Source organism: Bos indicus, chromosome 14, assembly GCF_029378745.1.
Source record: "Bos indicus isolate NIAB-ARS_2022 breed Sahiwal x Tharparkar chromosome 14, NIAB-ARS_B.indTharparkar_mat_pri_1.0, whole genome shotgun sequence".
NCBI classification, from domain to species: Eukaryota; Metazoa; Chordata; class Mammalia; order Artiodactyla; family Bovidae; genus Bos; species Bos indicus.
The window spans coordinates 10,826,510-10,848,810 of NC_091773.1; the positions used below are offsets into that span (position 1 = coordinate 10,826,510).

The 22,301-nt window shown below is 38.5% G+C and overlaps 1 protein-coding gene across 11 annotated transcripts in view; it reads left to right on the plus strand.

Annotated features, from left to right (window-relative positions):
• The window catches only part of CYRIB (CYFIP related Rac1 interactor B), a 148,154-nt gene that overhangs the window by 86,594 nt on the left and 39,259 nt on the right, over positions 1 to 22,301 (plus strand). For 7 of the 11 annotated variants that reach the window (XM_070802438.1, XM_070802440.1, XM_070802439.1 and 4 more), the window contains one exon: positions 10,754 to 10,793. In XM_070802438.1, the coding sequence (XP_070658539.1) occupies positions 10,754 to 10,793 (40 nt within the window). Of the gene's footprint in view, positions 1 to 10,753; positions 10,794 to 11,004; positions 11,024 to 22,301 lie in introns of those variants that run through there. The other 4 variants (XM_070802441.1, XM_070802445.1, XM_070802448.1 and 1 more) reach the window with 1 other exon arrangement.

The window sequence follows — 22,301 nt, forward strand, 5'->3', positions numbered from 1 at the left end:
TCCTAGTTTTATTTTACATAGATTTTTTTTTTTTTCTTCCTTTCATTCTAGTGTATGGAGAAGGAAATGGCAACCCACTCCAGTGTTCTTGCCTGGAGAATCCCAGGGACAGGGGAGCCTGGTGGGCTGCTGTCTCTGGGATCGCACAGAGTCGGACACAACTGAAGCGACTTAGCAGCAGCAGCAGTGTATGGAATAAAGCTTTTTTTTTAAAAAATTGCATAGATGACTCAGTATAACTCAGTGTATTTTGAAATTTGTGGTATTGCAGTTCAGACCCAGAAGTTTGAGAACACACTGCACCTAAGTACATAAGTTTGTAGAGCATTATCTCAGTATTTGGCACTTTGGGGATATTGCTTCTAAACATTGCTTATGTTGTATATTTCCAGCAGTAGGAAAAATGGCTAGAGAAAATTAAGAAGTGGACATAGCCTTGGGACTTTGGATTTTCCAGTGGTGGACTTGTCTCTGATTCTGTTAGTGTGAAGTGTGGTTTTCAGAGGTACTCGGTGAACAGCCAGTTGTAGAAAGGGACATGAGTGGATGGACGTTGTGTTCTTTGCTTCCAAAAGACCATTTTCTTTTGCTAATGTAGGTTAGCCCTTTTGATATTTATGTGTTTTTACATGGGTTAGATCTATAATATTTGCTGTAACTGAAAGTGTGAAATCACATGCCTTCCCTCCCCCTTGTGGTATAGCTTACAATATGGAGTATTGTTTTTATGCCTTGGCCAAATTGTCATACTTGTAGGTCTGGGTCAGCTTCCACACCCGTGAGTTCTTTCAATGAGAGTTTTTTTGCTGGCATCACTTCCTGTGGGACATCTTCGTCCTTTTCTTCATGACCACTTTCCTCACTCTCTCGTTGATAAGTTTGTCTCCACAGAGTTCCTCTGACTACATATTTAGTCTCCTTAATGGCGACAAGTGTCAGCATTCTTGCAGTCAGCCATTTTTTTCTATAACCCCACTTATGTTCTATTAGAATTTGACTTCCGACATTATCACTTCTGTTACTTTACTGTAATTTTATCTTTGTTGGCAAGTTCTCTTGTTTGGCTGTCCATGTTTGTAAAGTGTCACATGGGTTTGTCCCTGGGAGACAAGGAGGAAACACAGCTCTGCTTTGCAGTCTATGTGTGACCTGGATAGCAGACCTTCACAGTGACCAACCACTGATCGGCTGTGAGAGAAGTGTTGTGATCGGGCACTAATAATGATGTAAAAGATGGATACAGAATTATGAAACTAAAAGTATAAAATGTTCTGTTTTCATTGTCTTCATTTCTCATTACATTTTGAACCAGATGTTTTAGAAAACATGTATTTGTGGGTATGGTTTATACAATAACAGCAACAGCATCAGCTTACACTTACTTATAGGTTACTTGTATGTCAGGGACTGTTTTAAGTGCTAAGCATATATTCATTTACTCCTCACAATAACCCATTGAAGTAGGTATTACTGTTTGTTATCCCCTCTACAGATGAACAAAAGTCAGAGAGAGGTAACTTGTCTGGACCTAAGGCTGACAGTCTGGCTACAAAGTTCATGCTTTATATGTTATACTTTGTAAACCAACACTAGTTCATAAACTGTTATCAATCTGCAGAAAATTGGGATTTGTATTTTGTAAATCTTTTAAAAACTTTATTATTTTTTCTTTTTTTTAGTATTCTTTTTTTTACTCTAGCATGTTAGTGTTCTGGGTTTTTTCCCTTTCAACCATGATGGGTGGAAAATTTAAAAATGAAACAGCTGTCCTTCACCACAGAGAGCTTGAAAAATCTCAGTAGGCTATGCTGGAAATCTTGTTCAGTACTCTAGAAATTACCTGTATTCAAAGAACGTGTCTTGGTCTTCATAACAGGATTAGCTGATGAATGTGCATATATATTATATCTATCTGAAGAATTTTTCTGAATTTAACAACTTCTGATTCTGATTATTCTTGATGGAGAAAAGAGGGATTTTTACTGTAAACACCTTAGAAGGAGGCAAGACTTATCTCAAAAACTTCTGTTATTTTGAAAGTGGAACAGGTTCCTGAAAGAGTAGTAAATTGTACCATTCACCTTTGCGCTTTGCGTGTAGATTTGTTGTTTTAACACTGATAGGAGAAAACATGCTTGTTTCCTGTCACTGTAAGCGTGACATGCAGATTAAGAATTCATCATTTTACCTGAACCATCTTACGTTGTGCTTCAACACTTCATATGTGAAAGAAAGTTATAAATTGTTAATATATAAAGTGAAAGTTCATGAAGTCACCACTGATTAAGATAGAGGAAGCAGCTTTGTTCCTTCCCTGTACAGTCTCCCTGCTGCCCCCTAAAGGAAAATACTTTTCCTGAATTATGTGTTTATCACTTTTATAGCTTAAAAAAAAATCACAATTGTCGGTATCTCTAAATAATATGTATTTTAATTGTGCCGTTTTTGAGCTGTGTAAAAATCATTATAAGACTTATGTTGAGTTCATCGTTCCTGAAATTCATCCATGTCCTTCTGGATAACTGTAGCTCTTTTGTACTGCTCTGTAAATTTTCATTGTGTGAAAAAGCCACAGTATATTCATTTTCCTATCATTGAACATGTAGGTTGTTTCCAATGTTTTGTTATTTTTTTTCCTTTGAAACAAATAGTGCTTCTCTGAGCATGCTTGTACATTTCTCCTGGCATCGGTATACAAGAGTTTCTTTAGGTATATACCTGAGAGTAGAATTGTTCACTTTAACAAGATAATGCCAAATGTTTCTTAAAGTAATTGACAGTCACTTAATTATCACCTAAAGTAATTATCAATTGAGAATCCCACATTCTGGGTATCTGAGAGTACCTGTTGATAAACATTTTTGTTAACACTTGTTATTGTCAACACTTGTTAAAGCTCTTTTTACTAATCAAATGGGTGTAAAATGGTATTTTATGTGGTTTTAGCTTATAAATGTCAAGACTGAGGATTCAACTTTTGTATTTCTTTTTATTGAAACGCCTCTTTATGACTGTGGTCCGTTGTTTCATTGATTTCTTTGTCTTGCTCTTACGAGTTTAGCAGTTCTTTACATGTTAGATACTGATCCTTTCTCTGTTATATATGTCATCAATAGCTTTCTGTAGCTTAGTGGTTTGTATATTCAATTTCTTTTAAAGTGTCAATAAGCAGAAATTTTTGATGCTAATATAATAAAATTTATCACTCTTTTCATTTGTGGTTAATACTTTTAATATTTTATCTAAATTGAGCTCTCCTTCCCTACCTTGGGATTATAAAGAACCACTTTTGTGTTTTCTTCTGAAGTTTGAGTTTTTGCCTTTCAAATTAAAGTCTTTAATCCCATGAGAATTGATTTATGTGTGGTATAGGATAGGGATTTTACTTTCTTCATGAACAATCAATTACCCTAGCTCCGTTTATGCAGCAGTCTCTCCCCAGTGATCTGCAGTACAGTCCCTCAGGATTGCTTCCTCTTCATAAAGGTCTGTATGTATTCCTGGACTGTGCATTCTGCTTTTTGACTGTACTTTCATTTGCCAGTTTGTCTTTGTTTAATTTCATTCTGTCTTAATTACTGTTGTTTCACTTTATATCTTGATGTCTGAGCAGGTTGTCTTGTTTTGAGTCCTTGAGCATTTTGACTTTTTTTTGATTTTTGCTTTTTTATGTAAAGTTTAGCATGAACGTATTAAGTTTTATAAAAGAATACTTTGGGGATTTGGGTTGGAAATGCATTGAATATTAATGTGGATTTTAGAGAGAATTGACATTTCTTACAGTATTGTCTTATTTATGAACGTGATATCTTTACATATATTTATGGCTTTCTTAAAGTTTTATGATTATTTTCCATGCAGAAATTACAAAGCTTTTGTTAGGTTTATTCCTAGTTACTGATTGCTTTTTGCTATTGTGAATTGTGTCTGTGGGGAAAATTCTCTTTTTTTCTTTTTACTGGAAAATAAAAATGCAGTTGAGATTTTCATGTTGATAAAAATATTGTTACCTTGCCAAACTCATGGATTGTTTTTTCCTTAAAATTTTTTTAACCTTTAATCTCTTTCTCTTAACTTATAAAGTTGGCATACAGTGTTGAGTAGAAGTAGATCGTGGACATGTTTGTCTCATTTTGATTCTAAAAGGAGTGTTTTAACAGTTCTTCATTAAGGACTATTTATTATAGGCTTTGGTAAGGGTAGATATCTTTTATTCTTTCTGTTCTTATTTTGCTAAGGTTTTTTTTTCCCTTAAATCACAAATACTGCTTCATGAAAAGCTCTTTTTGCATCTTTGACCTGATCATACGTCAGTCTTTTTTGCTTACATCTGTTAATGTGGTGAAAAGCAGTTCTAGGTTTTCTGACCCAACTTTGCTTTTCTGAGATGAGCCAATTTTTTTTTTAAACTTTTTAGTTCAGAGTAGGGCTAGGAGTGGAAAGAGGGGTGGTAGTGAGAGGGGTGGAGCTGGAAGAAGCTGGAAGGGATGGTCATTTCAGTGCTAACACAATGACTGATTATTTTGGAGCTTGTATAGTCTTAGGAGGATGTGTAGTTAAATGAGTAGATATTTATTTGATCTTTTCCAAAATTGGCCATTGGGAAAATGGTATTTTCTTTATATATAGAATTGTAATTTTTTATTTTGCCTGTATTATCACTCTTATTTATAATTCCTTTAAAATTTAATCATATGTGTAAATTTTATAATGGATTTTGGATATATGAAGTAGATTAAATGAACCACACTAAAAATTCATATCTTTTCTTTGAAACAAACATTTATTTTAAAGAATTTGAGTTTTTGCAATTGCAAAATAGGTTATGTATTTGTTTTACAGAACGTACTTAAGCCTGTAGAATCTTTAGGTTGGCATGATCACAGTACCTGTTGTCCATAAATGCATTTTACAGTATGTTTATTGCTGTGTTTTCCAAAACATACCTGAGTTTAGGTCTTAGAGAAATCCCATTGTAGGAAGTCCAGTAATCAGGACTTGGTGATGACAGCAGCCAGGAGATCAGTAAGAAGGTTCTGGACAACATTCCCAAAGCCTAGTGATCATCTTTATGAAGCTACTGCCTCAGGCTTTCCAGTTATGCTGCTGTGGTTTATTCTTTAAGGAATCGTTGTAATTTTACAGAGGATGTTAATGGGAAAGTAACATTGGGTTGCCCAGAAAGTTTGTTCAGGTTTTTCCATACGATGTTACAGGAAAACTTGAATGAACTTTTTGGCCAACCCAATATTTACTTTACAGAAAGGCACAGTTACACAGAGGAATATTATAACTGTTACTACTTGTACAGTTTCCTGAAAAATAATTTTCCCACTCATTCCCTGCCTCCCTTCCCCTCTCCCTCTCATGTGACTCTGGGCAAGCTACTTCACCGTTTAAAGCCTCATCAAGGAAAAGAGGCTAATAATTTTAATCTGATTAGATTGTTAGTCTTCAGTGAAATAAATCATGCACAGTACGTCTCAAACACAGTAAGTGCTTATGAAATGGCAGCCTAGTAGATCGATTTTGAAGATAGTGTCTAACTTTATCATATGCATTTATATACAGTGTCTGATCTAGGAGTTCAAAAGTGACAGTGATCCTCTTAAGTAAGACTTTGATAGAAAAATGAGAAAGGACTAGTTTTACAAATACAGAGTAAAAAGAGTCAACATGATTTAGTGGGTCAGTAAAAAGACTGTGAAAGAAGGCACCATGTTGTATGTGTATGTGCAGAAACACCGCAGTGCACACCTTCTACTTTTTAAACAATGAAGTTCATGTCCAGGATGCATGGTTCTGATGGCATTATAGATTGAGACCTATCTTTGGAAAACAATTTGGCATTAGGTATCAAGACCTCTACATATCATAAAAAATTTTAACTTATATCAACAAAGATTTGTGTTGGGTATAGCCAGGATAATTCTTCAGATTGTCCTCTGCAGAGAGGGGCCACATCTGTATGTCAGGCACAGCACAGAAACGTCACTCTTGGATTGTGGGTGGATTTAGGGATCAGGGTCTTCTCGCCACACTGAGGAGCAGCGGCAGCCTGGTGTATGAACGCACGGCAGCACTGGTGGCACGTCGGACGCCAGCGCTCAGGCTCCACAGCCACACTAGTGTATGCAGCAGTGCCTTGTCCTTTAAGAGGTTAAACTCTTCTCTGTCTAGTCTACGTGGGCTGAGAAGGTTGTATCTTAGTTTAGTGTGGAATTACTTCATCACGATTTATTAAAGTTTTCTTTCTTCATTGCCCTGTGATGATTATACATTCCTCACATGGAATGTTCCCTTTGTACCTTCTACCTTTTCCTTCTTGTCCAGATTGTATTCATTTTCCAAAAATCTGCTTCAGCTACCAGAGCTCCATAGCTTCATAAAATCTTTCTTAATACCTGATTTCCAGGCTGTACTCCGAGCTGGAATTCCGTGATTGCCGCACCACTCTGTGCAGCTATTTCTCATGGTACTCGTTTTCACCTTAAATATTTTAATTGCTATGCTAGGACTAGACATTTTTAGAGTGCACAGTCTTTTTCATCATAGTATCTCCTAGGGTATCTCTCTTAGTGGTATATACATAAACAGACTTTGTGATAAATGTTTGGTGTTGGGTTTTATCTTTTTTCAACCTGTGTATACAGTTGGACCTACTCTAATTTCTGGTCTCTTCTCTTCACTGCATATCTATCTCAGGGCCAAAACATTTTGATTTCTGATAAGTAGGATGGATCCATCTCATCTGTTCTTCTGTCTCTCAAAAAATTTTTATAGACTTGCATGTTTCCTTTTTCTCAAATAGACACAGAATACCTTGTCCAGTTCTCAGATTTAAAACTTACCAAATATTTGGTGGAATTATGTAATAATGCACTTTTTTGTCGGAGAAGGCAATGGCACCCTACTCCAGTACTCTTGCCTGGAAATTCCAGTGGACGGAGGAGCCTGGTAGGCTCCAGTCCATGGGGTCGCTAAGAGTCCCAACTGAGCGACTTCACTTTCACTTTTCACTTTCATGCATTGGAGAAGGAAATGGCAACCCACTCCAGTATTCTTGCCTGGAGAATCCCAGGGACAGAGGAGCCTAGTGGGCTGCCGTCTATGGGGTCACACAGAGTCGGACACGACTGAAGCAACTTAGCAGCAGCAGCAGCAGCACTTTTTTGTAATATTGTCTGATCTGTGAGTATAATGAGTAGGCCCTTTATTTCAAGTGCTCTTTTCTAAGAGAGCTTTTTAAATTGCTCTGTGTATGTTAAGGGGAACTTAAAAAAATTGAATTCAGTTAGGTTTTACCATATACCCAAGTGGAGGAGAACTGCAACCTAAGTGGAAAAGGTTGGACTTTTCCATGGGATTATTTCAACACCATTTATTAATGCAGTTAGATATATGTACCATCATTTGAAATACTGCAAAGCTGTAAATGTGGCTGACAATGCTCTGAAGTCATAACTCTTCTATTTTATGTTTTGTTGGAGGCAAAGAAATTTTAACACTTACTTAAAGAACCTCTAGGTTTATAGATATAAGATGCTGGATTGTCTAATTTACATATTATCTAATATTCACTACTTATGACTTGACGTTTGCTTTCAAAGGGTGAAAACAGTTACAGGTGTTTTATTAATTCTTGATTTATTAAGAATTAAACAGAATCAATAGAGCTTTCCCCCATGGTGTTACGTAAGTGGCACTGGTTTTTCTTCTGTGGTTTATGCACGTGGCCAGCCAAGCCGCTTGTTTTATTTCTGGGTGGCTGCAGTGGGTCTTAGGGAAGGAGTTTTCCTTTGGCAGGAAAAGCAAAAATGTGTTTATTCATTCCATTTGTAGTAGCATTGATCCACAAGGAGCTTGTGAGGAAAACCAGAGTGGTTAGGCTTTGAACATAAGTAGCTCCCATTCATCTCCTATCTGATCGAGGAAAATATAACAACAGATTAAGGATTAGTAGTATAGCAGCAATTAGAAACAATACAAAGTTCTGAAGCAGAAGTTGCAAACTGATGGTTCATCAACCAAATACAGCCCTCAGACTCTTTATTTGGGCCTACTGAATGTTTCCAAAACTTACTCAATTACTTCATAACATCTCAAAATGGTTTTATATGAGTACCTGGTAGTGGATCACTTGCATTTTTAGCCTGACATGTTAGTAACTGTGGCACTCTATAGACAAAGCCCCAGCTAGCACTTCCAACATGATCTGAGCATCTCACTTTGCACCACCTGTTCTGGAGGCTCTTGAATACAGAAGTAATAGTAGATCTAATACTGTTAATGCAGCTCAGCCTTCAACAGTGAGTAAATAGGAGGTAGAAGAGAAAGCATGAAGATTTTAGGTAGTGAGAGTTTTAGTTGAAAAGGGATATATGAGAAAGAATAACTGCAGAGAAATCCAAGGTTTTTAACTGAGCAACTGTAAGGATAGAAGTGTCATCAAATGATGGGGGAGACTACGGGTAGGTCAGGCACGGGGAGTGAGAGGAGGAGCTCCGTTTTGAACATGTTAAGTTTGAGCTATCTGTTAAAACATCCTAGTGGAGATACTGAGTAGGCAATGCTGTGAAAGTGCAGAGATGGAGAAAAGTGTCTGGACTGGATAAATAAATTTGAGCAAGTTTTAGATTTTGCTAAATTTAGATTCAGAAAGTTATGAGATAGGATGAGGTCACAAGGAGAGCGGAGGACTTGCATCTGGGTCCTGGGACATGTCAGCGTTCAGGGATTTCAGAGGAGTTCAGCACAGGAGATGAAAAGGGAGCATCCAGTGAGGTGGGACAGAAAGGAAAGGAGGTGTGGCGTCCTGAAGGACAAGTGCCTAGACCTATTTCCACCTCCTAAAGCAGAGCCCAAGACAGGGCCTCTTCAGACAGGTGATTTCTTGGGAGAAGTGTTAACAAGAAACAGAAGTTGAGAACTGGGGCAAGTGAAACAGAAAAGGAAAGTCAATCTAAGGGAGTATTATTGACCTGGTCACTTTTATGAGCATTTGGGCTTTATCTTGAAGTCCCCTGAGAAGATATGAAGAGTACGCCTATTGGTGGGAGGAAGAGGGTGTTTGTCTACCAGACTTCATCTCCCCAATGGCCAGTGATTGCCCAGGCTCTTGGTATTAACACCTTCATACTTCCAGGTTCATTATGACTCAGGATGGCCTAAGAGTTCCTGTAGGCGTCTCTTATTGCAAAGCCTCTGAGCAGGAAGTGAGCCCCACCAGTGCAGGAAGCAGCTAAGGGGAGGCGCCTCAGCTGGAGTAAAGAGGAGAGGCAGGGCATGAGGGTGTCCTGTACAACCCACCATTAAGTGCTTGCAATTTAGTTCCACCTATTACAAAGCTTTCAAGATGGTGGCTGACCACAGTTTTTACATTAGACTTATGACAGAAGGGTTAGTGGAATAATGTTCATTAGTTCAGTCAGCTACTAATTTTAGATTGTCCTCACCTTCAGCCAGCACCCTTCAACAGGCTGAGGCATTTTCCTGGTGGAGTGACCCAGACTTTCTTCCCCCAGGGATCAGTGCCTGTGGTTACTTTATCCTTTCTGGGCTGTGGTTGCTATAGCTGACCATTTGCAGTTGTCAGTGGGCGGGGCCACCTCAGTCCTATCCCACGGTTCTCTGTCTGCTGCCTCTTGTGTAGAAGCTGCCATAACTCCTCATGGTTAGGAGTCAGTTTATAGGACCCTCCCCCATTATTCTCCTGTTGGTTATTGCTTCAGAATTCTTTCTGCATCTCCTGACGGATGTGCCTTCCCTTCTCCCCTAGAATCAGAACTTTTAATTCAGTGGACCCTAAGGTTGCCAATCTACTGTTCATCTTTTGGTTCCTATATATGTATACTTTTTTTTTTTTTTACTCTATCAGAGAAAGCTCCACATTTCCACCTTGGGAAGAGTGTGTCCGATCACATATCACTTGGAAAACTGTGCACGATTCCTCCCTCAAGGTGTTACCGGTCTTTTATACATAGAAAGTTTTGTTTCATTTGTTAATCTCAGACTCTTGGGTTATACCAGATAAATAGGAAAAGAAATTTCTCATTAAAGTTACTAGTTACATTAGTCAAATGTTTCCCCTCATTCTATGTGAATTCAGCTAGTCATATGGCTACAGTTGTTCTTAGTTACAAAATTAAACTCATTCTGCAAACTTTATTTCACCTAACATTATTTAATAAAGCTTTGAAATAGTAAAACCAGTCCTCGAGAGGACTTTGTGGTTGAGTGAGTTTTGCCAGATGTGCTTCTGACATTATTGTCATGGAATATAAGGATCTTAGTACTTGTAGTAAAACTGATTTTCTAATACATTGAAACTGAACCTAAACTGTGACAAGAATATAGAAACATGCCTCTTTTGATAATTTTACAATAAAGAGGAATTGCTAGTTTTTCTCTTGTCATCTGAATAAAGAATTTATTTTTTTTCTCGTTACCTCCTGCTTCAGTGAGCTATGATGAGAACTGAGTACTTGGTACACCTGTTTGTCTTTGAATATCTTGATGGTGACAACTAGGGTATATCACTTACTGATGTTTCTCAGGGCTTAAGATAAGGCTTTAGTAAGTCCTCCATAAGTAGTTGTTGAGTTCACCCAAGAGGAGAAAGACATGGCTTATGCATGTGATACATGATAACATTGATGAAATTTGTGGTTAAAGTTAGTTTTAATAAAATTAAACTTTGTTGTAAATTATAATAATGTTTTAGACTGTCTTCCTTTTTCCTTTCTTTAAACAGATAAGAGGGACAGGAACAGAATCACCAGCACTGGCTGAAGGTAAATATGTCTTTGGGGGAAATGATTATTCAAATACATGGGAAAAGTTATGGTTTAAATGAAAAATGGTATCTGCTAAACATAATTTAAGGAAAATGTTCTGTGCATAGTATTGAACTGCTAAAAATGTCTGTAGGAAATACCCTGTATTGTGTAGTTTCTGGCTTAGAATGGGAAGTAATGTAGATTAATTGGAACTTTTTTTTTACAGCTTCCTTTCAATAGGAGAGGTATGTGTTTTTCCTTGAATTCCTTTCTAAGTCATTTAAGCTATCACCAGTATAGTTGAGTAGGAAAACTCTAAGCCATAGTTCTAGTAGTTAGAAATAAAATGTATGTGTATATTTTGAAGCTAGCTAGAAGGAAAGACATTTTTACGTATTTTCTTAAATAAGAATTCTACCTATAATGGGTTTTGGTCCTTTTATAAAATTGTAAAAGTAAAGAATGCAACAACAGCAGTAAATAGTCACTGTTAAAGGGTCCTCAGTGCCTTACCGTTTACAATCCTTGATTGTTTTAATTATAACAAGTTAATAGGTATTTGAAAGTTAATTTTTCTATAGATATACTTTGTGTTGTCTAAGTGAAAATGATCAGCTTAAAGTCCCTTTCTGTGTTTTTTCTAATCGTAAGCAGGTATTTGTATTTCAAAACTTGCCTGTCATTTTTTTAAAATGGATATGATTATGACAGTTATGGTCATTCTTTGGAATTGTAATCACCTTACCTACACTCTCTGTCATAGGGCAGGGGTTACCTCCCTTTTATTTTGCTGTTGTTTCATGAATTCTAATAATGATCCATGATTTCATGAAGTAAAATGCATAGAATTAAAAAAGAAACAGTTATTATTGAAATACAGTTAACAAATATTAAAAAGACAGATTTTTGATCATTATATATGTTTCTCACATTAGAGAATAAGCTTTAGTGACAATTCTATTAAGTACTGTGATTTTAAATAATGATGAATTGGCAGTAATTGTAATATGAAAATACCTGTGATTTTTATCAATGACACATTCAGTAGATATTTCTAATCCTACTGTGGCTTGTTGCCTATAATCCTATAAGGAATTGCTAAATTTCACATAAAGGTTAGTAAGAAGTTTCCCATTCAGGTTCACAGATCACCAAATTCTCTCTCTCAACCTCAGATAAAGAACTCCTGTTACTGAAAAATCCATTAGACCTTTCTTTGTCCATCATGTTTGAGTAAGTGTAGTCTTTTGTGTCTGTATAACTAATCTTAAAGAAGTAGAGTTACACATCCATTCCTTAAGAAATATCCTAACAGAAATAGCTTTGAAAAAACTTCTATTTGCTAATCAGTAATCACAGAAATAGCAACATAGTCTATAGAAAAGGGAGTAGAAGATGAGTTAAACCTTGGAGAGATCCTGCCTTCAAAGAACACATATTCTAGTTCAAGGAACATGAAATAAACATGTAAAAAATAACGGACCAGTTTGAGATACTTAAAGTTTAGCACAAGAAATGTCATAATTGTCATAAGGAGGATGCGAGTAGTAAGTGCTCTGATGCTTGTGTTATGGAAGCACAAAAAAAGGTCAAGACTTGTAAAATGTCACCAAGTGTCTTCCAGTTGCTTGTTTTGAATAGAACATTTATGGGGCTTTTTTTTTTTTTTGGTTGTGGTCCTTTGATTCTATTTATCATTGTAATCTGACTGTGAAACCATATTGTAAAGATGTCCTTAAAAGCTGCACTGTCAAGCAGCACAGGGATTGTTTGGTTAGTTTGGTTCTAGGAGGCCAGTGAAAACTGGGACCAAGGAGGAGAAATTAACACGATTCAGCTTCATGCAAGTTTTGTGTGGTGGTTGAGAGTGGGGTTCATGTCAGATTGTGTGTCATTTGATTATTGGCTGAAGTTTCTAAAAAAGTTTTTAAAAATTGACTCAAGTCTAGAAAGGTGTCATTTGAAAACAGAATGACTTCCTCTTTGGATGTACTACTCATGCAGAGTAAAGTATTTAAGCAGAGACTCGATTACAACTTGGCATAAATAGATGTTGTAGAATACATTCTTACTAAGGTTAGATGGTCAACCTTGAGTCTTCCATTTTAGTGCATGTCTTAGTTTGGGCTGCTTTAACAAAGGACCACCAACTAGGTTCATAAACAACAGAAGTTTATTTCTCTTTGGAAGCTTAAAATCAGTCCAAGGCTAGTGTGGATGGTCCCTTCCTGGTCTAAGATTTTCTTATTCGTTGATGATTGGATATTAAGCCTTTCTGTCTGGTATCTTTCACTCCTCATGGTGACTGTTAACATTATGGAGAAACCACAGGGACGTCCCTGGCAGTCCAGTGGATAGGAAGAGTGCTTCAAGTGCAGGGGGCAAAAATTTGATCCCTGGTGGGGAATTAAGATCCCATGTGCTACATGGTGCAGCCAAAAAACAGAAGAAACCACAGTCCCCCCCCCCCCCCCCCCCCCCCCGCCAAGAAAATGGAATTCTTTCTTCAGAGAATACTTTATTTTTTAATTCAAATTATGAGGGAAAGTGGACAAAATTTTTTTTTAATTAAAACATTTTTTTTAGCTGTGCTTTGTGGCATTCAAGATCTTAGTTCCCCAACCAGAAATTGAACCTGTGCCCCCTGCAGTGGCAGCATTGAGTCTTAACAACTGGACCACCAGAGAAGTTCCTGAAGGACAGTTTTTAAGAGCCTCTTAACCATTACAGTCATAATGTAATAATTAGAAATTCTTATTTGTGTATATCAAATACTGGCAGATTTTTTTGAGCTTGGAAGTCTCCTGTTTTTTCCCCCTCACCTTCCTGCTCTGAAATCTGTGAGGGAAAAGAATGATGGTGGGTTCGTATTTCCTCCTTTTCACCACCTTGAGACCTTCTTACCTGGGAGTGAGGCCCGAGTTCCTTGCCCTTTCTGCTGTAGGTTGGTGGCTGGGAGAGAAATCAGGGGCTCTCATTCTTGGAGAATGAGGCAGAATGTGTATATGTAGTGGACGAGAACGTCTCTGTAGCCCTTAACCTCCCTGCCAAGATATGTTAAAAGGCGATTTTTCTGAGGATAAATATAAGGTTTAAGGATTAAGATTTTAAGAATTTTGGCTCTCACTGTAATGCATAAGAACATGAGAAATACCAATGAATATTTGTTCAGTGGTGATAAAGTGTTGTGGGAAAATATCATTGCTGTCTAGACCAGCTTTAATGTGCTAGCAATAAACCTTTGCCTGTTAGCCTTACCCTTAATTGAGTTTCTCAGCTTTTGTGGATTTAATTCAACTTATAGTTGAATTATTCCTTTGTAGGTAGCACATTCCATAAGCTTACCTCCTACTTTGTAAAGTTGCAGTTTGTTTCATTTGACCTAAAGCTGCACCTTTTACGGATGCCCTTGGTTTAGATATGCTCTTCTTTGATGAACAAGCTGTTTTCACTTGAATTGTAATTCATTCATTAATTCAACTGTTTATTGAGTAGTGACTATATAATATAATAGAATGTTTGCCAGAGGCTAGAGTTTATTTAGGAATTTAAAAGCTTAAAAAGAATCCCATGACTCTACTAGCCATTGAGGGACTAGAGTATTTCCTAAACCTTTGAAGTTTCCCAATTCTATGACCCTGTGCCTTCCCAGAGATAACCAGTATCCTAATTGTGTTTATCATTCCCTTGCATTTTAATATATTTATTTTTACCACATACAGGTATTGATATATATAATCTTTTCATGATTTCAAAATAGTGGTAGGTTTTAAGAAAGTAAATTCGGAATACTGTTTTTGTTCAGTGGTCATAGTTTTGAAAGAGAAACCTTCATAATAAATCCTTATAAAACAGGTAATTTTGAGTTTCAGGATTTTTTTTTTTTCCATGTTTCCATCATACACTATCTTAAATACTCCTAAGTCACTTACCTTAGAAATTTGTACTAGCCCTTGGCATATCCTGTGTCTGTCCCTGAATGCAGACACTTGAGCAGGAAGCATTTCTTTACTTTCTTCTAAATTTGTAACTCAGGCAGCTAATTTTCATAGTGGTTTAATTTTTAATGGGTGGGTGTATGGAAGAGTACCCATTATCTCTGAATCAAATTCAAAGATGCCAGGACAATCTGATGTAATATTATTTTATCATGGTTCACTTTCAGTTAAGGAGCAATATTGGTCTGCTAATTTATTGTACTTGTTGCACATAACCAGGCATCCTAGTAAGTCTTTTACTTAAAATAGCGTAACTAAGACTATTCATTTTTAAATGCTAAATTTAAGTGTATCCACTAGATGTCAGCATTAGGAAAGGTGTATTGTACCATGTGTAGAATCACAGCCAGAAGAAATGTGAGAGGTCCAGTCTGAGTAGTAAACTGACTCATGTAAAGTCATATATTTTGTGATAGAGTCAGAACTAGAAATCAAAATCCCCCAATTTTCATTCCATTCTTTATGTCACATTTCTTTAAGGCCAGTAACTTAACTCCATGTAATTGCTAGACTAATAAAATATATTGATCTTGACATGTGCTTGTGAGATTTTAGTACTACTATAATGATACTGTAGCTGGGCACCCAGAAACACCTAAGATCCTGCTTCTCAGTCTTTGTATTTTTCAGAGTAAGGAGAATCAGTGTCACCTTATTGGGAGCTACACTACCTGGTGAGGCTAGATTAGACAGTATTGGCAATAATAATAATAATTAAGAATTAATTATTCTTTGGGGCTCCTCTGTATAAGTCAGATTTCAACCAGGAGGGCAGAAACCTTGCTAAGTATTTTAAAACAGGAAATTTAATATGTAGATGTATTTACACAAGTGTTGGAAGCCCAAGCAAAATGATGCTGGGGTCTGTGTTTTTTACGTACAACACTTCTGTCACCAATTCTGGACTGTTTTCCAACACCACCTCTGACACCAGATGTGTGGAGTTTCTCCCTCACACCCACCAGTTCCCCAACTCTCCAGACACCATCTAGGTGTCCTGCACTTCCTTTTGATTCTGACATTAACTGTGTGCAGTGAGTGTACACCTCACAGGTTAAGGGCTCCGTCCCATGAGACTGTCCCCCACTCCAGATGCCAGGCGCAAGTCCTTGGCCTCCTCTGCCTCTCACCAGCTCCCATGAATCAGGGCTTCCCACAGCTCCCTCCTCACATTTAGCGATCTGCTTTGATCAATGACTCATAGAACTCAGGGGAACACTTTACTTGTTTCAGTTTATTATAAAGGATTTTATAAAGGATACAAATGAACAGCCCAGGTGAAGAGGTACATAAGGTGAGAGGTCTGGAAGTCCTAAGCACAGACGTTTCTGTCCCTGTGGAGTTGGGCTGTCCCACTCTTCCAGTGGGTAGCTGCATTTACCAGCCTGGAAGCTTCGTTACGCAAGCCTGACTGATGATAAGTCATCGGCCGTTGATCAAACTCAATTCTTTTTTTACAATTAAAAAATGTTTAATGCCACCCATAACCCTTCCTTTACAGAGAATAGAGAATATATTCATTGCAAAGAATAAAATTCCTTAACCTAACATCCAAGGCACTCTCTGATTCAACATCAACCCGGACTTCAGTAGAGTGGAGTGGCTCAGGGCATGTGGAGGTGGGCTGCTCTGGCCTGAATGCCATGAGGTCAGGAGTTGGGGCTGAAAGTTGCAGCTCTCTGGTTATGCCTTGGTCTTCGTGGCAACCAGTCCCCATCTTGAAGCTAACTAGAGGCTTGCCAAGAGTCAGCTACAAAAACGAAAGAGGCTCTTGCCACCCTGGAAAGTCAAGGTATTTAGGAGCTCTGTGTAAGGAACTGGTGATAAAGACCAAGTATATATGTGTTATATCAGATGAAGTAACTTAGATATTAATGGTACCCACAGGAAGTAGCCATCACTTCTAAAGCAAAAGGCAAGAGGTGGATTAGGAAGAATTTAGATGCTTGAAGGAGGAAGACTGGATGCTTAGACCTCTGAAGGGGGCAGCTAGGCCTTTCCCTGCTGCCAGGAGTGCCACAGAAACTAGAACTTGGAACCACAGCTGCCTTTTACTCACAGGAATTGCTAATAGAACTTGAAAAACAGAAAGAAGAACCTTCTTTCTTCCCACCTTCCAGTTTTTTTTTTTTTCATGGCTCCCCCAGGCAATATACTGAGCATTCAGCTGACAAAGTAGTCTAAGACGTGAACTTCACAGCTTCCTTGTCCCAACATCACAAAGCAGATTATAGAAAGATTGGCGTGGGGAGTGAGAAATAGGTGAATAACCATCACAGTCCACCTCTGACTCCTCAGCACTTGCTTATCCCTGTTGCGTTAAGGACGACAGTAACAGCGATTTCATGCTTCCTCTCCGAATTTTTGTTCTTGGATAGCTCATGCTCTAAGGGTTCAGGTGGGAGGGGGAAAGGTTCTATGAATCTAGAGTCACAGAGAGAATGAGGAGTCTCCTTATTTTGCAATTTTAGTGGAACCAGACATGGGGAGAGACTTGCAGTCCTGGGAGCTCAGGTTCTGCTTAAGCACGTTTACCACAAAAAAGATCAGAAAACAGCAAGGTCAGGAGCAGAAGGGAAATCTTGGTTGTACCATGTAACGAGCAGGTATTTGTCACTGTCATTGTCATCGTGTCAGAATGATTCTTTTGAGCAGCTTCTCTTGTTGGCAAGAAGGCGGGGAGGACAGGGGAGACGTAGGAGCAGGAAGGTGAGTGTGTGATTTACACTTGCAGTGCCATCAGGAGAGCAGACAGAGTAACATCATATTAATTATTGCAGATGCTTTATTGGCAGACTTGTTTGAGTTGGTTATTTGTCTCCATTATACTGTTGCTCAGAGAAGTCAATGGCAACCTCCCATGGACGGAGGAGCCTGGTGGTCTGCAGTCCATGGGGTCGCCAGGGGTTGGGCATGACTGGGCGGCTTCACTTTCACTTTTCACTTTCATGCATTGGAGAAGGAAGTGACAACCCACTCCAGCGTTCTTCCCTGGAGAGTCCCAGGGACGGGGAAGCCTGGTGGGCTGCCATCTCTGGGGTCGCACAGAGTCAGACATGACTGAAGTGACTTAGCAGCAGCAGCATACTGTTGCTCACCTATTGGGGATTTTCACCTTCTTACATAAAACTAGTGTGTTTAATACCATTAACTGCTGTGTTCCTAGTGTGAATTGCAGCTATATCAGAAGCTAAGAAGGAATTATGATTATACCTCTCCTTTAAACTACTGTGTACCTAACTGATCCTTTAAAGAAATATCATTGGACTCACCTGTTTACAGTCATTAAGTTAATTCATTAGATATTTATTGAATATGAACCCTGTCCTATATCGAGTATTTCCTTTGGGTTTCCTCATAGCTCAGTTGGTAAATTATCTGCCTACAATGCAGGAGACCTGGATTCAATTCCTGGGTCGGAAAGATCCCCTGGAGAAGGAAATGGCAACCCACTCCAGTATTCTTGCCTGGAGAATCCCATGGACAGAGGAGCCTGGCAGGCTACAGTCCACAGGATCGCCAAGAGTCGGACACGACTTAGCGACTAAACCACCACCACGCTGAATATACCATTTGGTGAATAATTAATATTCAGCTAAGCGCAAAAGTGAATATCGTTATTGGGAAGATCCCTAGAGAAGGGAGTGGTTACCCACTCCAGTGTTCTTGCCTGGAGAATTCCATGGATAGAGGAGCCTGGCGAGCTACAGTCCATGGTGTTGCAAAGAGTCAAACATGACTGAGCAGCTGACACTTTCACTTTTCAATATTCACCTAAGGCCAAAGCTGACAGTCATTGTAGAATAAATTTCTGAGGTAGATGAATAAATCTGAAAATTTATCAGAATTATTATAATGTTATTCATTGTAATAGATTTAAAAGTTTGACCTATTGAAAATTCTTTATTCTTCTACTATTGCCAGCTGGAGTCACTTCTGTTCATCTGCAATATTAAATTGGCATTTGCTTTCAAATGGTGGTGGTGATGCAGTATAGAAGCATGTCTACAAACAGAACTTTGTGCAGTGTTTGAAGAAGATGATGCCTGAAATTATTTATTTCAGAAGCTAGCATGCCAAGTGAGATTGTTGGTATCACTTGAATTATTTTCAGGTTTCTACTATTTTAGCCTGTACTTGCTGCTTTGTGTAATCTCTTGAGAAATGTTTTTGTCCTTAAACCTTAGACCTAGAAATATTGCACTGCAGTTATGTAATGGCTTTCAAGATAGCAAAGCCCTATGAATTTCTACCTGCCTTTCTCTTTTTTATTCATCAGATTGCAACATTTTCTGTGTAGTAGACTGATGGAAGGCTTTTTTCAGTGTGTGTCATTTCTGTAATTACTCTCTTAGATAGAGCACGTGAATTTGGTTATTTCTTCAACAGGCTCCAGCAGGTGGAAGTTATTAGTAATTTTTTTTTTTGCTGAAGGTGTTGTTAATTATCTGCAGAGTACAGTATTGGTACTTTTTACAGTAAGGCAGACTTTTAAACATGTAATAACTACTTGGTTAAATATAGTCACAAAGCAATTCCAGACTCTCTTGTGTCTCTGGTAGTTTGTCTTTGGAAGGAGAACTATTAAAGGGATTCATTATTTTTTGCTTGTACAAGCTGCAGTTTGCTACATTACATTGTGTAGTAGTTTCTGAATACACAACTGAAGAGTGGGAACAAAACGTAAGCTTGTGACTCTGGAGTCATTCCTGGCCTTCACGTGTGTACCATTGTTAGTGAACATGGTGTCACGTTTTTCATTACTCATTTTCCATCCATTTAATACTGCTTCAGAGTCATGGTACAGCTTATATGAGAATCAAAAATTTCTTGGTAGACAAGTAAAGCAGAAGCATAGCTGAATTCCGTACCCACCATTTTGTTGATTTTAAAGATTTTCAGAGGTCTGAATAGCTGTAAGATCGAGAAGTAGCGTATTTAATATTAAGTAAAATTTTATATGCAACAGAATATGGTTCAGGAACATTGTATGATAATATGTAATCCTAGGCAAAAGAAGACCTTTTTGCCTAGAATTCCAAGCTTGGGTAAATAGAAGAAATTTGTATTTAACACTAAAAATGGTAGTCTCTAGTGATCATTTTGACAAATTTTTTTCACATTTACGCATTTTTAGTCACCATAAATTAAATGGGATGATATTAAAGCGTTCTTATGAAATCGATTGTTTTTAAGTTTTGTTAGAAAGAATGAACTATTTTTTCAGTATCTCCTTTTTCTCTTAACACTTCATATTTCTTTGTGTTCTTTATTCATTTATTGAGTTGAAGATGATAATGGATATTGGCCTGATTTTGGAATTTGTCTTCGTAAAATTTTGAGGGGGCACAATTAACACTCTGATTTTAATTTTTTATCAGAAGATGTGAAGAATTCCCAGATAGTTTCTTTGGAGGATATATAGTCTAAAGGAAATTAACATTTAAACCCATACCTTAAAGCTTATTACTGTTTAATGTTATGAGTAAAATTCAGGTTTACAAAGATCAGAATTCTGATATTGGCCAGTCTCCTTATTTGTATTTTGGAGCCATATTTATGGCTTTGGGAGGATATTAGGCTCTTTGTAAGTTATCTTGGCAAACTGTAATTTTCTTGATGTTCATAGTATTTGAGAAGGGAGTAAGCTTTTCCTAAATTCTCAGGTCTTCTTTTTTTCTTTTTTCTTTTTTCAACGCAAGAGTTTTCAGTTGTCAGTGTTTATTTTGGTATTTGTTTTCTCCTCTTTGGAATACTCCTATAATTTTACAGACACATTTTAATTTCTTGCCCACCCCCCGCCAAAACCACTGCACTGTGTCATTGCTGCTCGCAGCTCTGGTTGCAGAGAGCAGGGGCACTCTTTGTCGCAGCTGCGGTGGCCTCTCTCATGGAGCACAGGCTCTAGGCACGGCCTTCAGCAGGTGTGGCTCCCGGACTTAGCTGCTTCTCAGCACATGGGATCTTCCCAGATCTGGGATTGAATCCGTGTCCCCCTGCCTTGGCAGGCGGATTCTCATCCACTGTACCACCAGGGAAGTTCTTCGTGTATTTTTAATCATGCAGTTACTCAATAAATATTTATTACTACCTGCAATATCCCAGGCTTTATTCTAGATATGGGGGATAGCTGCTGCTGCTGCTAAGTCGCTTCAGTCGTGTCTGACTCTGTGCGACCCCATAGACGGCAGCCCACCAGGCTCCCCCGTCCCTGGGATTCTCCAGGCAAGAACGCTGGAGTGGGTTGCCGTTTCCTTCTCCAATGCATGAAAGTGAAAAGTGAAAGTGAAGTCGCTCAGTCGTGTCCGACTCTTCATGACCCCATGGACTGCAGCCTACCAGGCTCCTCCATCCATGGGATTTTCTAGGCAACAGTACTGGAGTGGGGTGCCATTGCCTTCTCCGGGGGGATAGAATAGTATACAAAGCAAAACTCCTGTCTCCTTAGAGTTCTGCTTGCAGTTGAAGACAGACTAAACATATTCAAAGGAATGAGGATGTGTTAGATGGTGCTAACCATCAATTTGGGAAGGGGACAGAGAGGAGAAAGAGAAGAGGTATGATGGACAGATTGGTGAAGGAAGCACTCTCTGAGGTGGTCTAATTGAAGCGACGACCGCAGGAAGTGCAGTAGCTTGTCACTTAAAGAAAGGTCTGTGGACAGAGCATCCCAGGCCAGGGCAAAGCAAGTTCAGAGACTCCAAGGAGAGAGAAGTCTTGCTGTGTTAGAGAAACTGCAGCAGGCTGCTGTTGAGAGTGATGGAAGGTGAGGCTGGAGAGAGGGAAAAATCATGTCATGTTTTGTACGACCTGGTAAGGAGTTTGGATTTTATTCTGAGTGTAGGAGTAAGCCACTGCATGTTTTTGAGTGGAGTAGAGATGTCCATTTGTATTTTTGAAAGACTGCTTTGCCTCAGAGATTGTAGCAGGAGGCAAAGGTAGAAGCAGTTAGGAGGCTTTTAAAGGCATCCCGGCAGGAGGTGATGGTGGCAAGAAGCAGGCTGCTGAGCAGTGGAGGAGGTGAGATGGGGTATCCTTTAAGCTAATGGTGAAAGTGTATTAAGGAGGGAATGAATGTCAGCTATGTCAGATGCTCCTGACAGGTGAAATAAGCTGTGGACTTGAGAGCTGATCATTGGAATTAGCAGTGGGTGTTACTTGATGACCTTGCCAGAGCAATTTTGGTGGTACAGGATTGGGCAGAAAGCGAGGTTGAAGTGGACTTAACAGAGAAATAAAAGACATTGAGTGTAGGCAGATCTTCTTAAGGAATTTTCCTGCACAGAGAAGCTGGGAATAGAGTGGGAGCTGGGGCGGGAGATGGTATCCAGATGAGTCTTTGCTTTGTATTAAGATGGGAGAAATAGCTGCATGTATGCCAAAGAGGAGTGTATAGAAGAAGAATAGCCGTAAAGCAAGAAGGAAACTCAGGTGAATGTATTACCCTAAATGTCACATGAAGAAAATGTTTGAGGAAGGAGCAAATAATAAATTGGGTCAAAGGCTATTAAGAGGTCCAGTGAGT